A 22541-nucleotide genomic window follows, 5' to 3' on the forward strand; every position below is an offset into this window, starting at 1 on the left:
GTGAGAGCCAGGTCACATGATTGAGGCAGTCGGGGAAACTGAGGGAAAGGAAGCTGGTATGAGAAATAGGATTCATGGCCCTGAGCCCATTAGCACCTATCTCAGAGAAAGACTTGCTCTAGAAGTAGAGGGTGGCTTGGACACTGGCCCCTTACCCAGTGGCTGTAGGGGCTTCCAGGAGGAAGAGACATGGTAGGTCTGCCTGGCCCACCTTGAACGAGGTCTTCCTTCAGGAACCGTGGGCCTCCTGTGAGAACAAGGTGCTGGGTCCACAGGATCTTGTGTGTCCCCCTTCACCTGTCCAGAACTGTCCAGAACCTTTGGGGCGGGGGGTATGGCCTGATGCAGGCGCCAGTCTCCTGGGACTTCTGAATAATTCAGGAGCCAGGAGAGCAGCGGAGGCCTGGCCAGACCTTGGGCACTTGACACGGGCTCCCAGGGGGAAAGCAATGAATTATTGACAGGCCCTGGTGCCTGGTTGCCGCTCTATTGTGGTCAGTCTGTGGACCCATTCATGCCTGAGGCCCCCTCCCTGCTGGCTAATTATCCAGGAATTCTGCCCCCGCCCAGCCTACCTGGCCACTCCGTGGAGGCCAGCCCAGCCTCCTGGGGGGGGACATGGGCTCTGCAGGGGGTGCCTTCTTTGTGACGGGTAACTTGCATGGGCCACATAAGCATGATTTTCAGAGGACAGAACATCAGGTCCCAGGTCCTTCATCTAACAGTCTTGGGGGAAACTGAGGCCCAGAAAGGGCTCTTACCCAGGATCACACGGCAGGGTCGGGGCAGAGGTGGTCTTCAACCCAGACCTCCTGACCCCCGGGCCAGTGCTCCTGTCCTTTCACAGGACAAACGGCCTCACACCTCCACTTCCCAGGGAAAGGACGCTGCAGGTGTCCAAGGGCACATGAGCCCACCCTGCCTGGTCACCCTGGGCCCCCTCTCCTAGGCGGCCCCTCCATGCTGACCCACCCAGGGGAGAAGAGGCAACAGGCCGACCTCATGAGTTTGCAGCTGGGCGGACAAAGGGCAGCCCGGCTGGACAGGGTGGTCTCTGGGGTCACCACACAGGCCACAGCTGGGGCTTCCTGCACTAGCTCCTTCCCCAGAGAGCGTTTACGGAGGGAGTTGAGGGGTGGCATTCGGTCGGAAGCAGTATTAGGACACTTGTGTTAAAGCTGTGTTTTCAAAGCAGGCACCCTGGTGTTGCTTAGAACGGTGCGTTACGGACGGACCCACAAAAAAAACAAAGTTTTATAAAAACGCTTTCCTTCATACTTTACTTATGACTGGGATAATAGCAATTGTCCTTTTCAAAGAACACTATTTTTTATTTTCATTTGGAGGAGGTTGGGGGACACTGTTAGAAGTGAAACCCCCCCCACCCCAAGCCACCCCCTGGGTCCCAGGGTCCCAGCCCCACCCTCTGGGCACAGACAGACCCTGGCTCTGTGAGGCTGTGCACCTGCCCACAGAGCCCATCCTGCAGAGAAGACCAGCACTGCCTGGGCCCTCCAGACAGCAAGCCCTGCACTCAGGGGAGGGAGGAGGTCCAGGTGTCTGAGTGAGGCAGTGTCGGAAGAATTTCACTTGAATGCTCTCACCGCCACCCAGTGAAGTGGGTAGTGTCACCTCCTTTGGAGAGCCGTGGGGCTCAGAGAGGTTGGAGAGCTAGCCAAAGTCACACAGCCGCCAGGTGGTGGAATCTCCCCCCTTAGATCCTGCAAGGTGAGCCCACTTCTATCTGACTCCAGAGCCCAGGCTCTATCCGCTGTCTACACTGCTTCTGTTAAGGATGGCACTGAGTCTGTGTGTGGACAAGGCTTAGACCAGGAGTGGGGAATTTGCCAAGAGGTGGACCTTGGCTCACTGTGGGGTTAAAGCAGTGAGAGCAGCCGTGGAGTAGTGAGATCCCCGTCACAGGGTGTCTAGCAGGGGCTGGAGACTGCATGCCAGGGAGGATGCTGAGGGACCCTCCTTAACAAAATGCTGGACAAGCCTTCCTCTTGGGCCCTCCAAGGGCAAGGTCTGAGACTGACCTTAGTTAGCACCACCCTGCCCCCTGGGGGTGTCTTGCCACATTACAGCATCTCTGCCGATCCTCTGCGGTGCTAGGAGCGTCTTCTAGGAAAGTTGTGCCTGAGTATCCACAGCTGCCCCAGGTTCCCCCCCACCCCCGCCGCCCCCACCTCGATCCCATCCCGGCACTTCTCCTCTCTGGGCACTGCTCAAGCTGGGGAGAGGCCAGGACCCAGCCAGGGAGGAGGCGTCTGCTGGGCTGGGTCTGAGAAGCACCTAGAAGCCTGGTAAGGGGTCTCCAGTAGAGGAATGGTATGAACAGTCTCGCCCTCAAGGAGGCAGAACAGCCGGCTGAGAGGGCTCTGAGCTCCAGGGGGAAGCATTTCATATTTATCCACGGTGGCTGCTCCCACCACTTTCCCTCCTCACACAGAAAGGAGGCCCTTTAAAAAAAAAAAAAAAAAAAAATATATATATATATATATATATATATATATATAGTGTTCACCCTCCGTGTTCCTCAGGAGAGTACAGACATCAGATACGTCCATTAAAGTCAGAATTCACCTGATGCCTCACCTGGCTCCAAATTGCCATCGGTTAACGGAGTCCCTTCCTGCTTTCTCGGCCTCGCCTTCCTTCCTCCGTGAATCAAGGGCGGCACCGGGTGATCCCAAGGCCCCTCTGGCTCTCACGCGCTGCAGGTGCTCCCCTCGGTCTCTGTCCTTTCAACCAGAAATGGTGTGCACATTTTAATCTACCCCATTTGGAATCACCACGTGAGAACATCTCTCCGACTACCCTGTTCTCTCCCAGAGCAATAACCTTCAAACCGCAGGGTGAAATGGGGTTCAAGTCAACTCGGTCAGCATTTATTAGGCACCCACTGTTGGTCATTAATTCAGCCAGCAGATACTGAGATCTCCTGTGTGCTGAGAAACTCAAATAGGGGCTGGAAATAGGAAACATGGCCCCTGCCCGGGAGAGGCTCAACGTATAGCAACACCCCTTGATATCACCCAGATTGCTTCTGGAATGCTGACTGTGATGGAATGCTAGACGCTCTGGTGAGAACTTGGCACCGAGGCTCTCAGCCCTCTAAACGGCTCTGGGAAGCAGGGATTTTAGTAACTCACCTTAGGAGAACACAGATGGAGAGAGCTTAAATTGTCAGGGAAAGCAGGGAACTGGCTGGTGGCAGAGTCGGGCTTCAAGTCCCCGCCTCCGACTGCAAGACTGAACTCTTCACAGCCCTGCACTTTGTCTGGGAATATGGGGATCCTGCCACCAGATGGACCCTTGCCCTCAATGGGCTTGCAGAAGGCAGGTGTGGGCATTGCTGACTAAACGGGACCAGTGAGCCAGTGGTGTTGGGGCAGGTAGAGACCTTGGTGGTGGTTAGGGCGGCGGAAGGGGGAGATACTGCTCGTGGACCCTCCCCGGTAGCCTCCACACTGGGCATCTGGGCAGGGGCTCGGCTGAACCCCAACTCCACAAGCCAGGGGGTACCCTGCCCCCAGTCTGTTGACATCCCCCCAGGGGGTTCTCTGCCCACGAGCGCCAGGGAAATGGGTCTCACACAGACAACCACTCACACTGGTCGGGGTCACGTACTCTCCTGGACACGTTGCCCTGGCCAGGACCAGCCCTGGCTCTGGGGCCACCTTCTCCAAGCTTAGCCTGGAGCCTGAGCGAGCCCTCCGTCTCTCCAGCCCGGTCCCCAGCCAACCACAGCCTCCTGGGATGCGAGCTCCTCTCTCATGTGACGCGGCCATGCCCCCTCTCCCATCCACAGGCTGATCGGGACCTTCCGCATGGTGCTGCAGAAGGTGGTGGAGGAGAAGCGCGTGGAGGTGACCGACACACTGATCGATGACAACAATGCTATCATCAAGGTGGGTTTGCCCCAGAAAGTCCCTGGACTTGCCCTTTGTGGGGTCCCCTGGGGGCCACACGGGGTGGTCTGGGGGATGCTCCTAATGGATGGAGAGGTGAGGCAGGAGGAAGAGACTCAGGTCAGACTGCCAGAGCCCCTCTGCCGGGGGGGGGGGGGGGGGGGGGGCGTGGCCAGAGCCCCGGGCTCCAGGGCTGCCGTCCCAGGTCCCACAGCCCTTCCTGCGGTGAGAGCACAAGACAAGGGGGACTGGGACATCCCCTCCCTTCTCCACTGAGCAGCTCAGGAATCGCCACAGGGGCCTCTCCCATCACCCAAGGGCCAGGCTGAGCCCTGCTGGCCACTCCAGGGCGTGATCTTCACTCTGGATGCCTGCCTCGGAGCCTCCCTAAGACCGGCCATTCTGCGAGGGCAGTGACCTTGTTTCTATTCCTGTTGTCACCTCCCATCTCAGCACCTCCAACACGAACACACGCGTACGAACGACGCACAGTCTGTGGGCACTGGGCACCTGTTCTAACAAAGGAAAGAAATGAGCTCATCTGGATGCCCCGATCCCAGACTCTGCTCTGATGCGTTTGTCCCCTTCGGCTGACTCATGCCCACTCACAGGCAGGGACACAGCCCCTGCGCACGGACCGTGGTTGGGCCACCAACTGTGGGACTTGGGCAGGCTGCCTATCCTCTGCAAAGTGAGCCAAATTATAGTATCTGCTCCACAGGAATTGTCCGAGGATTAGAAGAGAATATACAGATAGTGCTTAGAAGAGCTAAGCAAGACTTGGGATAAGTCAGAATAGCCTCAGAAGGCAGGGCGGAGGCCATGGGGGAGCCAGAATGGGAGGAGCGCCAAGGGTGGAGCAGATGTTCCCACGGTGCCTTTGTATCTCAGGATACTTCCTTGCAGAGGACAGGAGGGCACTTGAGACTTCTCAGCTGGACCCCAGCCAGCCCGTTCTCTCCAGGAGCAGAGGTGGGCAGGGAGGCTTCCCAAAGTCAGGGGAGCTCAGCCACCCCAGCAGGGGGGGCGGGGTGCAGAACAAGCTACGGTCACCAGTGGGAGGAAGTGAGAGGAGAGAGAACAGAGGAAGCGGGCAGAGACGAGCAGGCAGCACGGACCACGTTCTGTATTTCTAGAATCGGGTTTAGGAATTTAGCAGAGGACAGGCCTCACAGATTATCTAGTGCACTACCACCCACCTCTGCCACTCATTTTGTGGATGGGAGCCCTGAGGTCCTGGATGGGGAACGAATTTAGTCAAGGTCAGACGGCTGGTCAACAGCAGAGCTGACACCGGGACCCAGGGCTTCCAATTCCAGGCCACCATTTTGCCAGCACAACACACCTGGTCCCATCCAAAGGGCCACGTTGGCTCAGCGGGAAGGCCACGAGGCTTGGAGTCAGTCTGGCTCAGCTCAAATCCCAGCACTACCATTTTCTAGCTGTGTGACTTCGAGCAAGTAATTTACCCTCTCGGAAATGTTAGGTAGGATACGTTGAAGTGTTGAGAAGATCAAATGAGGTTTGAGCTGAGCCTGGCTCAGGCCTGTAAAATGAGTTTACAGTAAAGCATCTTAGCATGACATCTAGAACAGTGAGGGCTTTTCCTTCGACTCCCCCACCCGCCCCGGAAAATCGTTCGGAAGCCCACGTGCCGAGCAAAGGCTGCCTGTGTGGGTCGCCGGAGCAAGCCAACCCCCAATCTCTGAGGGAGGGCAAGTGCATCTGGGAGGCATACTGACACCCGTGCAGGTTGAGGAAGGAACTAGAATGAGTCTTCCCTGTGCACCGGGGAGACACTAGAGCTGAAAGGAGGCAAGTGGCCCGAGGACCCAGAGCAAGAGGCCCTCCCAGGATTCTCGGGCGCACAGCCTGGGCCCAGGTGGGCGCTCCGCTTTTCCCCAGAGAAAAGCCCAGAGCGACCCCCAAGTCCCTTCTCCAGAGCAGGAGTGTCAGATGAACAGGAAGATGTGCCGACCCCATGCCTTGGGAGGTGTCCGGGGGTCCCCTCTCCTGGAGGCACGTTCTGCTCATATCCCATCTCAGGTTCGCATCAGGAGTGAGAGCAGGGCAGCCCCGCTTCTGAGGACGAGGGGGAAACCTCTAGCACTGGGGACACTGAATGATATTCTTCGTAGACAGTGGGCCCAGAGAGCCTACTGCCGTCTGGGCTCAGCTTGTCCCGGGCGCGCCCTCCACCTTGGGCACCAGGGAGGAGTAGAGCCAAGTGCAGCAGGACCAGGGGCCAGAACCCGTTAAGCGGACTGAGTCTGTGAGTCTCAGTCTTTCTGAGCCTCAGTTTTCTTATCTGTAAAATGGGAGGTGTGGGGAGGCTAACGCGCACTTTGCCTTCCTCCGGCCGGGGGAGGAAGTGAAAGCACTTTGTAAACATCACAAGGAGTGCGCGGGATGGTCCTTGCTATTGCTGTACCCTCGCTCACCACCCGCCCCTCTCCCTCCAGACCAGCCTGTGCGTGGAGGTCCGATATCAGGCCACAGATGGCACGGTGGGCTCCTGGGATGATGGGGACTTCCTGGGGGATGAGTCCCTTCATGAGGAAGAGAAGGACAGCCAGGAGACGGATGGACTGCTCCCCGGCTCCCGCCCCAGCTCCCGGACACCAGGCGAGAAGAGCTTCCGGAGGTAAGAGGCTGGGCCCTCTGGCCTCCCACCACCCCCAAAGACACTGGGAGGATTCCTGGGTTCCTGGGCCTTGGTTCCCCGCGAAGGGCCCTCTTGGCATGACTGGGCTCAGTGGACAGGGCTGAGTTGCTGGAGAGACATACACGAGGCAGGAGTGTATTTCTACAGGGCCCTCGACACCTGTTCCCCCACCCCAGGCTCACTGGGGGGGGGGGGGGGCAGGGTATCTGGAATCAGGCTGAGGGGCCCAGCCTTCTGCTCCCCTGAGGGAGGACTTGAGGGAAAGAGGCTAGACCCCTGCCTCCTGACAGAATGGGTGAAGCAGACAGAAGGGGGCTCTAACCTTTTGGGTCCAAGACCCAGAAGTGCCAGACCAGCCCCAGGCAGCCCGCCGTCCACCCTGGCCCCAGGCAGGCCCAAGAGAGGGAGGCCTTTTCCTGCCGGGGTGAAGCCAAAGGTCCTGGTTGGGAACCAGCCTCTCTCTCGTTGAGAAGAATGTGTCCTGACACCCTCAGTGTCTAGGAGTCACCCCTGCAATGTCCTACCACACACGGGTGTCAGGAAGCTGCGTCCAGGCCTGCTCATTCCAAATGCAGGACTTTTCCCCCAAAAGGAAATGCAATGACATTACTCTTAGAACTCCGAGAGACAGACCCTAAGTTAGTAAAATGTTGGCTACGGATTCCTAGTCTGCTGGGAATAACGTGCAAAATGCAGGTAAGTCAGTGGCACCTCTAAAGTTTTAGAGAAGGGGACCCCTTCCCGGTGATCGTTCCCTCCAATCTCCTGCCCTTTGCTTTCCAAAAAAATGTATTCGGTCCCTGTTCTGAAACAAACCACCTATGTAAATCAAGGTAATTGAATTGATATGTTTTTATTAGACGAATGTGCTTTTCTTCTTTGTACTTGAGCCACTCCTCTCGGGCCACACACACACACACACTATACAAGCTTAAGACCCTGAGAGCCAGGTCAGGTAACAAGGTCAAAGGAACCATGCGTGTGACAAATACAGTGGACGTTGGCTCCAGACCAGCTGGGGGAGGGGTGGCATCGCCCACTCCAGCTGGGAGGGAGCCTGTCCTCCTTAGACTCTGGCCAGCCGGATGGAGAGGGCATGCAATTTGGCCTCAGGAGACTCAGGTCTGAGTCCCAGCTCTGCCTCCAACCAGTCTTGTGGCCCTCGGCCGGTCACACACCCTCTTTACTGTCTCTTCTAACCTGTAAAATGGGACCCAGAACAATGAGAACGCTCCCCCCATCCTGCCATTAGGAGAGACGAAAGGACCACAGGGGGACAGGTCGTAACCGGGGTGCCGAGTGCTGCCCCACATAAGGGCTGGGGACAGACAGGCTCTTGGCAGCTGGACAATGCAAAGGGTCGGGAATCAGGCTGGAAATGGTGACGGGAGCCAAAAGACGCTGATGCAGAGGGCACCAACCCGTCCCAATCCTCTGTCCCCACGAAGGAAGAGCACGCGGGGACTGTCGGAGACTCTGCAGCTGGGCTCTAGGAGGGGGAGCAAGATTGGAAGCCAGGTGACAGCCAACAATTGAAGGGAAGGAGCACCGGCCCCGAATCAGGGAAGCTAAGTTCCATTTGGCCCCATCCTGGCTGCTACTAACTAAGCCAAATGACAGTGAGCGAGTCCCCTACCCCTCTGGGCCAATTACAGGAACGGGCTACGTATCCTGGCCGCTCTACAACTGTGATGTCCCGAGGGACCCAGGGATACTCTGGATCTCATGGGTAGCACCAGTGTGAAACAGCTGTCTGGGGGCTCTTGACAGCCGAGGGCCGCCACCCTCTGTGGCTACTGTGGCTCGGGGCTCACGAGAAGGGGCCAGGAGGCTGACAGATGGGGCTTGAGTGGAGGCAGTAGAACAAAGTGAGGAGCTTTGGTCCCCAGACCAGCAGAGGGCCTCTCCTATCCTCCCTCAACCTGGCTCAGGATTTCCCCACCTCTCCCTGGTTTCAGTGGCCACTCCCAGGGCAGCAGCAGGAGGCCGCAGCAGGAGGAAGGGTTTTTTTGTTGTTGTGTGTGTGTGTGTGTGTGTGTGTGTGTTCTTAAGTTTACTTATTTATTTTGAGAGAGACAGAGAGATAGGCAGACAGAGAATCCCAAGCAGGCTCTACACTGTCAGCGCGGGGCTTGAACTCACAAACTTGTGAGATCGTGACCTGAGCCAAAATCAAGAGTCGGATGCTTCACCGATCGAGCCACGCAGGCGCCCCAGGAGGGAGGATTTTATCTGGGATTGGGAATTGGGAGAGGGTGACAACCACGGTCAGAGCCCCCTTGTCTTCCAGATGCCACAGCCCTGTGTTGGAGGGGCTTTGTGAGGGAGCGCACGGTTCCCCTGCTGTCGCGGGGGCCACTGGCCCAGATGCTGAGAGCACCTGGGGGTCGGTGCCCTTGCCAGGCCTAGCCACGCAGCCAGCAGGCCGGGTGGGGGGAAGAGGTGAGAACATTCGGGAGGGCCCTTTGCTGGTGAGGAGAAGGTAGAACAGCTTTAGAGCATTTGGGCTCATCCTACGGCTTAATTCTGGCTGCATGTAAAGGGCATGTGAGCTCTGGGTCAAGGAGTGTGGATGCTGCAGGAACCCGATAGTTGGCCTTGCAGCCCGAGGTGTTATGTCTCACCCTCGTCTCACAAGTACCAACCAGCCAGGCCCGTCAGCTCTGGAGCCTGGGAGAGAGCCACCGTCTTCCGGACTGGCGAGCCCTCCAGACAGGCTTTGGTCAACAAAGGGACGGAGGAGGAAAGGGATATATGTGCCTAGTCTCTGACCCCCAGCGAAGTCTTCCTTCCCCACATCTGCCCCTTGCCTTCCATTCATTCCTAGAAAGGCCCACCCCTTCAAAGATCAAGGTGCTCAGTCTACTAGGCGCCTCTCTTGTCTCTCCTCTGGCCAACCAGCAGCAGCAGCAGGAAACCCTCACTGCTAGCGAACAGCAGTGTCTCACCTGGTCTTCTGGATCCACAGGGGTCTGGGGCGGGAATCCATTCCTCCCCGTCCAACATGGCTCCGTAGGGCGCTTGCTGGAGGGCGGAGGGGGGGCCCGGTGGAGTGAATGGGCAGGAAACAGCCTCGGCCTCGGACTGGCAGGGACTCTTCCATGGATGACAGAGGAGGCTGATGTGGGGAGGTCCTGGTGAGCCCACACTTCTCCCTCTGGGGCCTGGGCACCCCCTAGCTGGGCTCCAGCCATCTGCTCTCACTACCCCAGGACAGGTCTCGGCAGAGGTACTCACTTAAGGGAACTCACTCTGAAGGCCTTAAGTATCTTCCTGGAAATTTCTCCCATGTGACCTCAGGGAATGTCTGCCAGGCATCTCCGCCTGAGCACCCCCCCAATTCCCAACCCAACACCAGTAGCCCATTAACCCTTTCCTCCCACGGTTCCATCAATCCCAGGCCCCAGTCAGTCTTGTGCCCTCTGAGCCACTCTGCCTACTTCTCTAGTCTCTGCCCCCACCCAGGGGCCTCTGATTTTGGCCAGGTTTCTGTAAAATACCCTGGGAATGTTCCAGAGGCAATGCGATGACGTGGAGAGACACAGAGCTCAAATCCCGGCTCTGGTCTCCAGAGCTACACTTGCCCACCTGTAAGAGGGGCATCAGGGACGTGAGGATCAAATGACATGCTTCATGTGAGTCACCCACCGCAGCACCCGGCGTGTGGTCGGTGCTCAGCCAGTGCCTGATGCTTTCCTCCTTCCTTTCCAGTCTCCGTGACCTGCCCCGGTCCCTGAAGGGGAAGGAGACTTCGGCCCAGCACGAGCGTGCACACACTTACCAGCGCCGCTCAGGTGCATGTGTCTTTGTGACACCAGGGAGCCGCACACACCGCTGGCTTCTGGGCTCCGTTGCTGATGCGGCTCTAGGAGCCACATCCAGAGGGACGGGAAGGAGGCCCAGCTTTAATGGTGCAGCTTCTCTTAGGGCTTTCCTGCGGATTTCCTCTATTCTGCGACTCTCTCCTTATTTTCTCCATCTGCCTGGCCCTCCTGCCCTCCACGGCCCCACCCCCTTCCGCCCAGCCCCCCCTGCCTGAGAAGGCAGAGGTTCCCGTTGGGTTCCTTTCTGCTGGGTCTCATCTTGGGAGAGCAAGGAGGGACCACTTTTCTTGTTCTCCTTACGGATCATTCTTCCACTCCAGCAGAGATCCTGGAAGCCAGGTATCCCCACTCCTATACCATGGGTCAGGGGGCAGCAGGGTATCCCCACAGTGTGTGCCCTGGGATGTGCATGGGGTCAGCACGGCCGGCCTCACCCCCCAGTTCCCATGATCCCTCCCCCACCTCAGCACAGAGGAGCCAGGGCCAGGGCCATGCTGGGATAGGGGTGAAGCGATGCTTCACCAGCTCTTTCACCCGAGGTTAGGGTCCCCTCCACCCCCGGCCCAGGGCTGAGTGTTCAAGTGAGGTCTGGCCCCATGAAGCACTGGGTCCCAGCAAGCCTCAGAGCTCCCCAGCGGCCGCCATATTGAATCTCCCACGCAGTGGCTGCTTTCAGTGGCACATCCAGAGCAATGTGGATGGGGGTGTGAGGGAGAGATGGAGTGAAACCCAGGCCCAGAGAGACAGAAGGCTGGCTGAGGAACAGAACCTACCTAACCTACCTGCTGAAAACACAATGTGGACTCTAGGAGGAAAGTTCAGACCCATCCAGGCCTTCACGGAGAGGTCTCCAAGCAAGGAGGACAGAGGCCGGGCCACATCCCATCCCTACTGCTTGTGGCCGAGTGACTGAGGGTAGGCTGAGCACAGAACGCTGAAGCTTTATTATTCATGTTCGTTGTAGTCATTAATAGTGGTTGTGATAAAATCATGAGAATGTTCTTTTTTTTTTTCATAGAAAGACAGTCCTTTTCCCTTCTCCATTTCCACACTCAGAGTGTGGGCCTGTGTGCGGCCCCTTTGTAGGCCCAGCGGCCTGGAGTGTGTGAGGACGGGGTGAGGCAGGCATGTTCCAGGCAGCCTGTGCTGTGCGGCACCTGGGCCTGCTATGTGCCTGAGAAGCTCCGCCGCTGGGCCAGCCTGACGGCTCTCCAAGATTTCAGAGCAAAACCGGAAGGGAAAGAGATAGAACCTCACGTTTTATTGTTCAGGTGTATCAATTCCTCCTTCCCGTTCCATCCTTGCCCAGTCCTAGGGGATACAGTTCCCCTTCCGGTTCCCCTATTGCAATGATTTTCAAATTCTTCAGGGTCACAGAGTTCTTTAAAAAAACAACAAGCAAACAAACTTGCTTCAAAACTTGGATGGGTAACTCAGAGAAAGACGGCCCTGTTTGGATTAATGTGAGAGTGCAGTCAGTAAATCTCCCATTCGGCCCTCATTCTCAAAAGCTCACTGGGGCTCCTGCTCCATTGGGGCAAACCCCATGCAGCTCTCAGTGGGTCCCAATGGGGACCCATGCCTGACCTGCCGGCCTCCAAGCCAGGCCTGGGGCCAGCACAGGGCTGCTGAGACTATCTCCCCTTCTCTGCAGCGAGGTGTTCTGTGACCAGCAGAGACCTGGCTAATGCTAAGTACTTTGAAAGGAATTACAAACTGACCAGCTTGCCTAATGGAAAGGACAACTGGCCAAAGCTGGACTTCAGCTGTGATCTATGTAGGCCTGTAGGTTCTGAGCTGTCTTGGCACAGAATCATGTCCCCCTGGGCAAGGCCTGTGCCAGTACAGCATGAGGAGAGGGAAAACATCACTAAAACATCTCCTAATTATTGTCTGCTTTCTTTTCTTCATCTTCCTTGCCATAGCATTAGGGAAGGATTGAGAGAACATTCCAGAAGGCTTTTCTGAAAGCCTCCCTAAAGAGGGAGAAGGGCACGGTTCTTACCCTGCTCTGCGCCCTGAAGTGGTAGCTCTCTTATTGCCACATCCCCAGAATCTCCCTGGCCCACGCTTGCCCTCCAAGGCCGTCAGAGCCTGAGAGCTGCCCACTCCATTGGAGGGGATCCAGGGAGGAGGTGAGGAGGAGCAGGGTGGCCCAGGCCTGGAGGGTGGCCAGGCTCATCTAACCTTGCATTCCCTGAGGCATCTGAGACCCACAGTAGAAATCACCAAGCCCTTGCCTGCGAATGGAAGAGATCAGGTGACACCCTGAGGCCTCCTCCCATTTCAAGGCTCCAGGCTCTCCTGGGCTTGGGAAGTGGCCACCCAGCCCCGCTCTTGTGACCAGGGCAGAGCCTGGGAACCATCAGACCCCTGCCCAGCAGGCTTAGGCTGCAGCGAGAAGCTGTGGGGTGAGGGGGTCCCTGGGATGAGGAGGCCCTTGGGGAGTGGGGGGTCAACAGGGCCAGGGGCTAAATCTGCAAGTGTCTCTGGTCCACACCCTCTCACTCACATCCCCTTGTCTCCTCATTTCTTCCCCCTACTCAGCAAAGGCAGAGAGAAGACCAAGGGAGGCAGAGATGGCGAGCACAAGTAGGTGTCCCAGGCCAGGGTGGAGCCCGTGGGGCCCAAAGGCTCCTCACCACAGGGTGCGGATGTCGGGATGGCCTGTCTCAGAGGGCTTAGGCGTGGGCTGTCCTGGCAGAGCCAGCACCGGGGGATGGCAGGGCGAGGGAGGTCTGTCCATCTGGCCGTGAGGGGTGAGGGTCAGGGAGGGAGGGGGTGGAGTGGGGGTGGGGCAGGCGTCTGGGCCTTCTGGTTTCTGCTCCCTCCTCCCTCCTTTCAACGTCTGGATTCTGCCTCCACTTCCCTGTTCAGCTCCACGCCCACGGGCCAGGCCCTTAGGGCTTTCCTGTCAGGGAAGGTGTGACTGAAGGCAAAGGGGTGGGGGAGGCCCAAGAAGTGGCCACCTCCCACTAAGAATAAAGGCAGGGCTGGGCAGGTGGACATGAAGGCCTGGAGGCCCACAGAGGACAGACTCTGGGCCTGGAGTGGCCCCAGGGGTGGCTGGGGCATGAAGCCCCAGAGCATATGCGTACCCTCTGGCCTTCCTCACAGTCTCCATCCCGCAAAAAACTTCGTGGGGGAGGGAGAGGTCAGGGCCTGTCTGGGAGAAGGGGGGTGGGGACCCCAGATGAGAGAGGCCAGCCGCAGGAGTTGGAAAGGCTCAAGGCCTGGGGCTGATGAGTGGGTCTCAGAGGCCCCCTGAGGCACATGCCATCTCTAGAACTCTCTAGCATTGTGGGGAGTTCACAGAAGCGGTAGTAGTCAGGGCTGACCGGCTGGAGGGGGCGTCTGGTCCAAAGCCCTTTCTTCGAGATGATAAATCTGAGTCCCAGAGAGGGGAAGTGACCTGCCCCGGGACAGGAGCAGAGCTAGGACGGCCACACAGGGAATTTAGCTCCCGACCCAGAGTTCACAAGAGACCTGGGGAGTTTAGAGCACTTGACTGTACTCTAAATTTAATTTAATTCTCCAAACACACCAGTGCAAGCTGAAAAGCCAAGAATGGGGTCTTTATTTTCCAGATAGGGAAACTGAGCTTCAGAGATGTTAAGGGATTTGCCCCACACTGTGGTACCAGGAAGTTAAAAACTAGTTGACAGGAGGGCATCGTGGGGACACCAGGATTGTGCCTATAGGGGTCTGAGGTGGTCAGCACAGGTATGGGCTTGAGGCATCCGCCTGCGTTGAGGTCCCAGGGGACTCATCGTGGATCATTGCTTCAACAAAAGCATATGAGCTCCAACTCCCACAAACAAAAGCACACAGAAGCACAACAAGACAAAGGCACCGCGTGGGGAAAACTCAGGCCCAGAGACCTGAAGGGTTGAGGAGGCTGTCAGGCTCTGAGCAAGGGAAGAAGAGGGAGCTTGGAGAGGGAGCCAGGGAGCTGAATCCAGGGAGGTAGGGGTGGAGGGTGAGAGATGATGGCTGAGCTGGGAGTCCCTCTTAGGGAGCTGTTTCAAGGGCTCAGGCTCAGTTTCCCGCATGGACGCTTAGACACGAGAGGCCTATTCATGAGATGTAAACAACTTGTCTCTTCCCCAGCCTCTGGCTGAGAGTGGCGATGCCCTAGGGCCCTTCTTGATTTCCAGCTCCCCAGTCTGTCCTGGGCCAGACTCCCAGGGATTCACACTGGCCACGGCCGGACTAAGAGGCACCTCACAGTGGCGAGCGACCCGTAGTAAATGCTGGTTCCTTGGCACTACCTGATCCGAGTCTCTTGCCATCCCTAGTCCTCACATGGGATACAGTCATATTTTCATGGGATACAGTCATATTTTCATGTGTGGGGCATTAGGAGGATTGAAAGGGGAGGGAAATGAGATTTTTTAAAAATGTTTACTTATTTTTGAGAGAGAGAGATAGAGAGAGGCAGAGTGAGAGCAGGGGAGGGGCAGAGACGGAGGGAGACAGAATCTGAAGCAGGCTCCAGGCTCCGAGCTGTCAGCACAGAGCCCGATGCGGGGCTCGAACCCACTAACTGTGAAATCATGACCTGAGCCAAAGTCGGACACTTAACCGACGGAGCCACCCAGCAACCCAGAAATGAGATTTCTAAGAAGAGACTAAGCAACTTGAAACTCTGTAGCCAGGTGAAGAAAAGCTATAAAAACAGTTTTAAAACTCTGAAAGGTTACCGTCTGGCAAAGCTGGCTAGTTTCAAGCTCTGCTGAGAAGTAAGTAGAAGCGTGTGCAAGTTGCCGTAGGAAAAACGGAAGAATCCAGCCATGAAAGAACTCATGTCCCCTTGAGTACGTGGGATGTTGAGAGAGGTTGGTCTGGGGACGTGGGAAATCTATTTCCCTGATGCTGTTTGCTTGAGACTTGCAAGGGGTTGGGCCACCGAGGAGAGCTGAGGAGCCAGCTCACTGGGACACAAGGGCCCCCTTAAGTACACAAGGGCCCCCCACGCCTCCTGGTTCCACAAGGGCACGGAGGCAAGCAGGCCAGTTTAGGGACAAGTCCTCGTCTCAAGGGCCAACCTGTCCTGCCCAGATGTGGCAAGATATTTGAAACTAACTGAAATTCAACACACTGTGAAAAAACAACTGTAGAGCCTGCAATTATGAATTAGCTGTTGTTGGGGCATCGGAAATAAAGGAAATACACCCACCAAGGGGCACCAGAACACGCCCCCAAGGTTTGAAAACGTGGCTGTTTAAACAATGCAAAGCACCATAGACCCCTTTTCTCTTAGGCAGGAGTTTCTCCTGATTAGCTGAGGCCTGAGCTAGTGAGCCTGGGTTGTTCTGATTGAAGGCAGTCTCAGATCGTCAGGCATAGCCCCTAAGTCACAGCCTCCAGAAGAATACACAGACCTGAGTTAATGTCACGCCCAGCTCACTAAATTTAGTTCGGCCAATGTTCCCAAGTCATTCTGAATACCAAGCTCCCTCCTAGGACCCCAACCGCGACATCCTTCTAGATCTGAGCCGTGGAACCAGCAATGAAACCATCAGATCCATAAATGAAGACAGAATTTACAAATAAGTGAACTAACCTTAAAATCTTTTCTCTAGAGGGAAAGAGTGGTCTAACTTGTGGGTGCGTATCATTCTGACTGCAGCGAATCCAGCAATGGGGAAGCCCAAGCGGGACCGGAAATCCCCAGAGGGCCCTAAGAGGCCCACCTTCCCTGCCTCCCGCTTCTGCTTCCCTGAAGCCAGGAGTAAGGAGCCGCTTGGTGGCAAAGCATTTTTTCACTGAGTTGATTATTGGCTTGTTTTCTTTGTCTGTTTCTCACCACATTATATTTTTAGTTATTGAAGAACTCAGGCCAGCTGCCGCATTTTATTTAAAAACAAGAACAAACACTCAGGACCTCAGCGTACCAGCAACCTCATCAAAGAATTACACATTTTGGAAATCTAAGTCTTTGATACAAGCCGATAATCTTCGAACATCCCTGACTAAATTAACATTGATTTCAAAACTAACCTTTACCCTTGGCCAAGAGAAGCAGGCATGCCGTTTCTGGGAAGCGGTACAGCACTAGGCAGAAGAGACTGTTTCTATGGTCAATTTCTGATGTGTCATCGACCAGAAAATTCCAAAGGGCAGGGAGAGCTGAGGCCATCATGCTCTAGTGCACACTGTCCAGATGAACTGAAGAACAAAATTCGTATGAATTCTGGACATTACATTCACCCTACATGTTCCACATTTTTCATTAAGGGATAAATCTTCATTTTGAGATACCCCCAGGCACACAGGAGTACCGCCTGTATACCTGTCCACCGGAGATGGATAGTGAGGCAGGGTCTGGGAAGAGGGGCTTCTCCTTTGATTGATTTCAGGGAGAGAATTGTAGGATAGTATAGTTGTTTTTTTTTTTTTAAAGTCTCAATCTCTGCTTCCAAATACGTTTGTTTTAAGAAATAAAGTGACTTTCAAAATCAAGGGCCATAACTGCCCAGGGGAAGCCCCAGGCCCTTTTCCACTTGGGTGGGTCCTCGGGACCAGCGTCAGAAAGCCGCAAGTCATTGACCTGTGTGATGTTTCATTACCAGTCATTAACTTTCACAGCAGCCTCTTCCAAAATGCGTTGATGCTAAGACCATTTGTGAGTGAGCGCCTTCTCTGTAAGCCTGGGCACCGTCTCTGGGGCTCTTCACAGATGGCACCCCCATCTGCACACTGCGTTGGCACATGGCCCATACGTACACCTACAAGTGCAGACCCTGGGAATTTTTCACTGAAGTTCCGAACGGTCAGGATGGGATCGCCACTGACAGAGAAGTGCAATCCCACAGGACTCGGGACGTAGCAGTTCTGGCAGAGGGGGCAGGAGCAGTGTGCTTCAACTCTAGCTCTGAGCCTCAGTCTCTTCTTGGGTTGAATGAAGAGAAGCGTATGTCCCTCCCAGGATCGCTATGAAGATGAAATGAGTAAACATCTGGAAAAGGCTTTGGCCCATAGTAGTTGCTCAAGAAAAAATTATATAATGCCGTGTTGGCATATGTATAGATACCTCCCCTTATTAGAAGGGGAGACACTTTCTTTCCCTTCTTTCCCTTCTCCTCCATTATTATGTTCCAGACAACACGATGCTGGCCGGTATAGACACATCAGTGTTACCTCAGTCTTCCTTGACCCACCTCATGGCTTTTTAGGAAGCCATGAACACACTAGTGTTTCCTAAACTGTGAGCTGCTGCCCATGGAAAGGTTCTTGACTGCTCTTTCACTGGGATACAGACTCACAGCCCTCTATGTCTTGCCCGGAAGTAAAGAGAGCAAAGAGTAAAGAAAGGCCCGGGATTAAGGTGGGGCCAGATTTGGGGGAATAAGATTGGCCCCAACCTTGAGTAGGGCTTGAGGCTTTTAGGCCATCCCTACAAGGACAGAAAGGTTTTGCCCAACCTCACGTTACCCAGAATAATGGGTATCTTGGGATACCCATTACCCATTATCTTGGGATACCCATTACCCAGGGGATCTTGGGAACCAAAGTCAAGCCTCCACGGGGAGATAGACGCATGACCCAAAGGTGGGTGGGCTCTGTTGTAGGTGAGCTCAGAGTTTGAGTCTGCCCTGGCCCCCTCTGAGCCCACATGATGACAGGGCCACACCCAGGAGGAGGGAGAATGGGAAGAGAGAGTCAGGTATCCAGCTCATGCAATATTGATGGGGTAATGGAATACTGCACTTTACCCCCTGCTGATCCTACTCCGGGTCCCTCCTGGCACCAGGGATCACGGGCTCAGCTGCAGGGACATCACTGAAGGGACACTGACGACCCCTGCCCCCTTCCCTCAGCCCCCCTGACTGCGAGGCCCTTCACCTGGGGGCGCAAGGCCACACCAAGCCAGAGAAAGAGGTAGGAACTATGGAGCTTGCCATACGTTCCTGGGGGTTGGTTGAAGTGGGGGGTGAGGGGGGGGATTCCGCAGTGAGCAGGGACAGGCAGAAGGGGTGGAAGCCAGCACCAAAGATAGATGGGAAAGGGCCCATCTCTTCCTTTTCGCTGGGGACCGAACAGAATCTGAGGGTGCGGAGAGATTGGGAAAGACAAGGCAGGAGTTGCACACCAAGGCCATTTGAGAACTGAGCAGCTAGCTTCAACCACATCTCAGACCTCCTCCTTGGCCTCTGCCCCTCTGATCCTGTTCCTGTCTGTCTGTCCTGATGCTTTGTCTCTGGTCATCTGGTTTTCTTCCCGACCAGCTGAGGTGGGGTGCACGGACAAGGAAGACGAGCTCGGAGGCATGGTGGAACTCAGAGCTCTGAGACTGGACTGAGGGAGCTGAGGACAGCCCAGGACCCGGGAGGGCTCCACTCAAAGTCGTTCTTCCCAGCCCAAGATCACCTTCTCTGATCCCTGGGCCCTGACCCGCTCTTCAGTGGTGTGGAGGCATGAGAAAGAAGGAAGCAGTGGGGTCTCCTCTCTGCCCTAATTCCCCCTCGTGGCTCCTGCTTTAGAAAGGTTGGCCCCCACGCTATCTCAGGACTGGTACGTGAGGGGCTGGAGTATGAAGTGCCCTTTCTCTTACGTGTTGTCTCGGGTTTTGCTCTCCTGTGTTTGTGTGTCTTCCTCCCGGCGTCCATCTCCCTCCATCTCATTCTGGCGGCTCGCCTCACAGAGCTGGGAGAAGTGTGTTCTCCGCCATGAAGCTCGGCAAGAACCGGTCCCACAAGGAGGAACCCCAAAGACAAGGTACAGACGCACCCCCAGCCAGGCCAACCCCCGGGCCTTCTCTGCGCACCTTACGGAGACCAAACCCCTCCCCTCCGCGGGCAGCGCCCCAGCAGGCTCGCCTGCGATTGGCCGGTGAGGCCGCTTAGGTGGGCCCTAGCCTCCCATTGGCTGCCGGCACAGCCGGGCCCTGAGGGTGGTCTTCAGGAAGGGGGCGCTCCTGGCACAAAGGGTGGGAAGGGCATCACCACTGGTCTAGAATTTAGCAGTACTCTCTGGTGGGCCTGTGTTTGAAAGGCTCCTCCTGCCCTCTCTGCTCCCCACCCCCCTTCCACCTTTTTTCCTGCACACAGAAGCCTAGAGATTGTTCATTAGAGAAGGGAATAACAAAAAACAAAACAAAACAAAAAAACAAAACAAAAAAACGAAAGTGACTTGGCCAATTCCCTATTTCTGGGGAAAAACCAGCGTCCCAGGACAGCTTACCCAGTGGCAAGACTCACTGCCCTGTCTTTCCCCATGCCTTCTCACAAGGCTGCAGGGAAAGCCCTGGGGGAGAGAGGCAGGGTGGAGCCTGGGAGGCTGAAGTGACCGGTGGCCCTGGTGCCACGGGAGCAGCAGCCTGGGGGGAGGGCAAGACAGCTGTTAGAAAGGAGGCGGGGGGGGGGGGGGGGGGGGGGGGACCGGGAGAAGACGGGAGAGAATTGGATCAGATAAGGAAGCAATGTGGAGCTTTCCCACCCAAGTCTGTTGATCACCTGCCCTCCTTCAGAGCTCCTGGCTTCCCCCCTTAGCATCCCCTGGGTGGCCCACTGGCCCCAGCATCTCTCTCCCTCTTGCCTCCATGCCAATTCTAGCGGTGCCCTTCTCCTTCAGACTGGAGAGGGTATGGTTGCTGGCTGAGGCCCAAACTTACCATTCTTCCGTGGTTGCTCAGTACGGTCAATTCTTCATCTCATTGGATATTACACCTCAGCTCAGCGTTAGGGTCTGAATTCCATCAGCTATTTTACATGGATGAGTTACTTCTTAAGCTTCAGTTTCCCAATCTGTGATGTGAGAATAGTGCCTATCTTGACAGGACATGGATATGAGGACAGGAGATACGTGCACGAAGTGCCTGACATTGTGCCTGGCATAGAGTAGCCTCTTGATAAACAGTAGCCATCGTTTGAAAGGTACATAAGTATGAATTTTTTATTGCCCCTCCCCTTCTTCCACAAAGGGTATTCAGTGCTTATGTAAGAAATACACACAAGAGTTACATTCAATCAAAATACAAAAGCAAGACTGGGGGTACCTGGCTGGCTCAATTAGGAGAGCATACATACGGCCCTTGATCTCAGGGTCGTGAGTTTGAGCCTTAGGTTGGGTGTACAGATGGCTGAAATAAATAAACTTTAAAAAAAAAAATATTTAAAAAAATAAAAAAAAAATTTTTAAAAAGCGAAACTAGATATAATATCAATTAAAATCAAAGATCAAGATCAGGTGGGAAACACTGCGGATAAACAGGCCATACATTCTAAGCAGATACTGCCAAGGAAGCCCGGAAATTGACTGTTAGCTTCCTGGATAGCAAAGCGCAATGGGAAAGACAGTCACTTGTTCCACCATCCAGCCCACCTAATGGCCTTTCTTCTGCAGATGAACCGGCCGTGCTGGAGATGGAAGACCTTGACCGCTTGGCCGTTCGGCTGGGGGATGGGCTGGACCCTGACTCTGTGTCTCTGGCCTCTGTCACAGCTCTCACCACCAATGTCTCCAACAAACGGTGAGCACACGGGAGTCCCGCAGCCCAAACCGCCTCCACCTGTTCAGGCAGGACCCAGCTTGCCGCGTGTGGAATTCGGATGGGGAAGAACCAGGGTCCCTGGGTGGCTTCTTCCTAACCCTGCCCCTTTCTTCTTTTCCCGGATGTCTCTCACTCTGCTGTTCCTACAAAGGCAGGAGGCTGCTCCCAAGTCATTGCACACCCGCGGGCCAAGGGGGATCACAGAGCTGCCCCGCACACATCTGAACCTGTTGACCTACTGTCTATCTCTCCGTCACTGTGCCGTTAATCCTCTCTGTTGGGGCCTCTGAAAACAATTAATCCCCATTCTTTTGGAAAGTCTTGGAGTACATGAATACCATGATTCTGTCCTCTGCCCTTCGCCAAGGTCCAACCAGTGCCAGTGCCCTCCTCCTCCCCTGCAAGCAATCCCCTTACACCGGGCCTGACGGTACCTTCTCCTCCTCAGATCCAAGCCAGACATTAAGATGGTGCCAGGTGCTGGGCGGCCCGTGGATTACCAGGTAGGCGGGGCAACTAGAGGCATCGCTCTGAGACTCCACTCCAGTGGGTGGTTCTGGCCAGGCGTGCATTATAGACTCTGGATGCATGGATCTGAGGGTCACAGAGAACCACAAGCTCAGTGTAAGTTCCCAAACGAAGCTCGTTTCCGGGAGGCACTCGGAACTAAAGAGTTACAAACCTAAAGAGCTTGAGAATTCTGCTTATGCAGAGGACTTTGTGTCCAGCACTGGACTTCATCAAGTTGGAGGGACCTGGAAAAACCCTGAAAAGACCAAGGGGCACCACTATCTATCATATACGTCTCTGAAGAAAGATTTTTTGATGTGCTTTTTAAAATTGTTGTTTCCATTATTTGTAATGCCAGAAGTAATGTAATGTCAATCCTGGTTATCCATAGATGGTGAGAATGTGGGTGGGGTTTTTTTTTTTTTTCTTTTTCTTCTCTGGTCTCTGAAATTAACACTTAATGTTTCTGTTTGTATGTTTCTAAAACTCGAGACAAAATGACTGAGATAGGGAGAAATTTGAAGCTGTAGGATTGTTAATGTGGCCACAGTGCAGGCAGGATGTGTCATGAGCAGGGCTGAGCTGTTGAGAGAAGGCCACACAGGGCGTCTGAACCCCAGTACAACCCTCCAGGCCTGGGGCCTGATCATGGGCTTTGCAGGGCCACACCCCCAATTTTGTTTCTTCTTGCAGAGTTGATCAGAGCCTGAGATACTCAGTTACACTAACACGATCCACGATGGACTAACGTACAAGCCAGAAGCACCTCGTACTTATTTATAAACTGGAAACCGGAAGGGCCCATGGACGACCCATTGCTCTAGACCCTTCACTTGGGGTCTAACAAGACCCAATTATGGGTCAGAGGCCTGGGCATTCCTAGGACTGAGTGAGTGTGCTCACTGGTCAGAGGAAACAGCCTTTAGGGGACCCCGCCTGGCTACCACTGTAGCGCCTGCCCAAAGTGTCAGAACCCGGGCCCAGAATCAGAGTGAGCCTCCTCTCCCAGGTTAGAGCTTTATCTCTGAATGCTCATCTCCCCGACCCTATGCACACCACCCCTTCTTGAAGGCGACAGCCCCGCGGCCACCTCGTTCAGGTGATGATATAAAGGACGAGGAGGTATCTGTCTT

The 22541-nt window shown here is 55.2% G+C and overlaps 1 protein-coding gene across 4 annotated transcripts in view; it reads left to right on the forward strand.

Moving 5' to 3' along the window:
• Positions 1 to 22541, forward strand: part of OTOF (otoferlin) — a 92589-nt gene that overhangs the window by 33140 nt on the left and 36908 nt on the right. For 3 of the 4 annotated variants that reach the window (XM_042933483.1, XM_042933482.1, XM_042933486.1), the window contains exons 4-8: positions 3815 to 3914; positions 6377 to 6558; positions 19051 to 19124; positions 20751 to 20877; positions 21347 to 21401. In XM_042933483.1, the coding sequence (XP_042789417.1) occupies positions 3815 to 3914; positions 6377 to 6558; positions 19051 to 19124; positions 20751 to 20877; positions 21347 to 21401 (538 nt within the window). Of the gene's footprint in view, positions 1 to 3814; positions 3915 to 6376; positions 6559 to 12950; positions 12996 to 19050; positions 19125 to 20750; positions 20878 to 21346; positions 21402 to 22541 lie in introns of all 4 variants that reach the window. The other variant, XM_042933484.1, reaches the window with a different exon arrangement.

The sequence above is a fragment of the Panthera leo genome, chromosome A3 (assembly GCF_018350215.1).
Source record: "Panthera leo isolate Ple1 chromosome A3, P.leo_Ple1_pat1.1, whole genome shotgun sequence".
Taxonomy (NCBI): Eukaryota; Metazoa; Chordata; class Mammalia; order Carnivora; family Felidae; genus Panthera; species Panthera leo.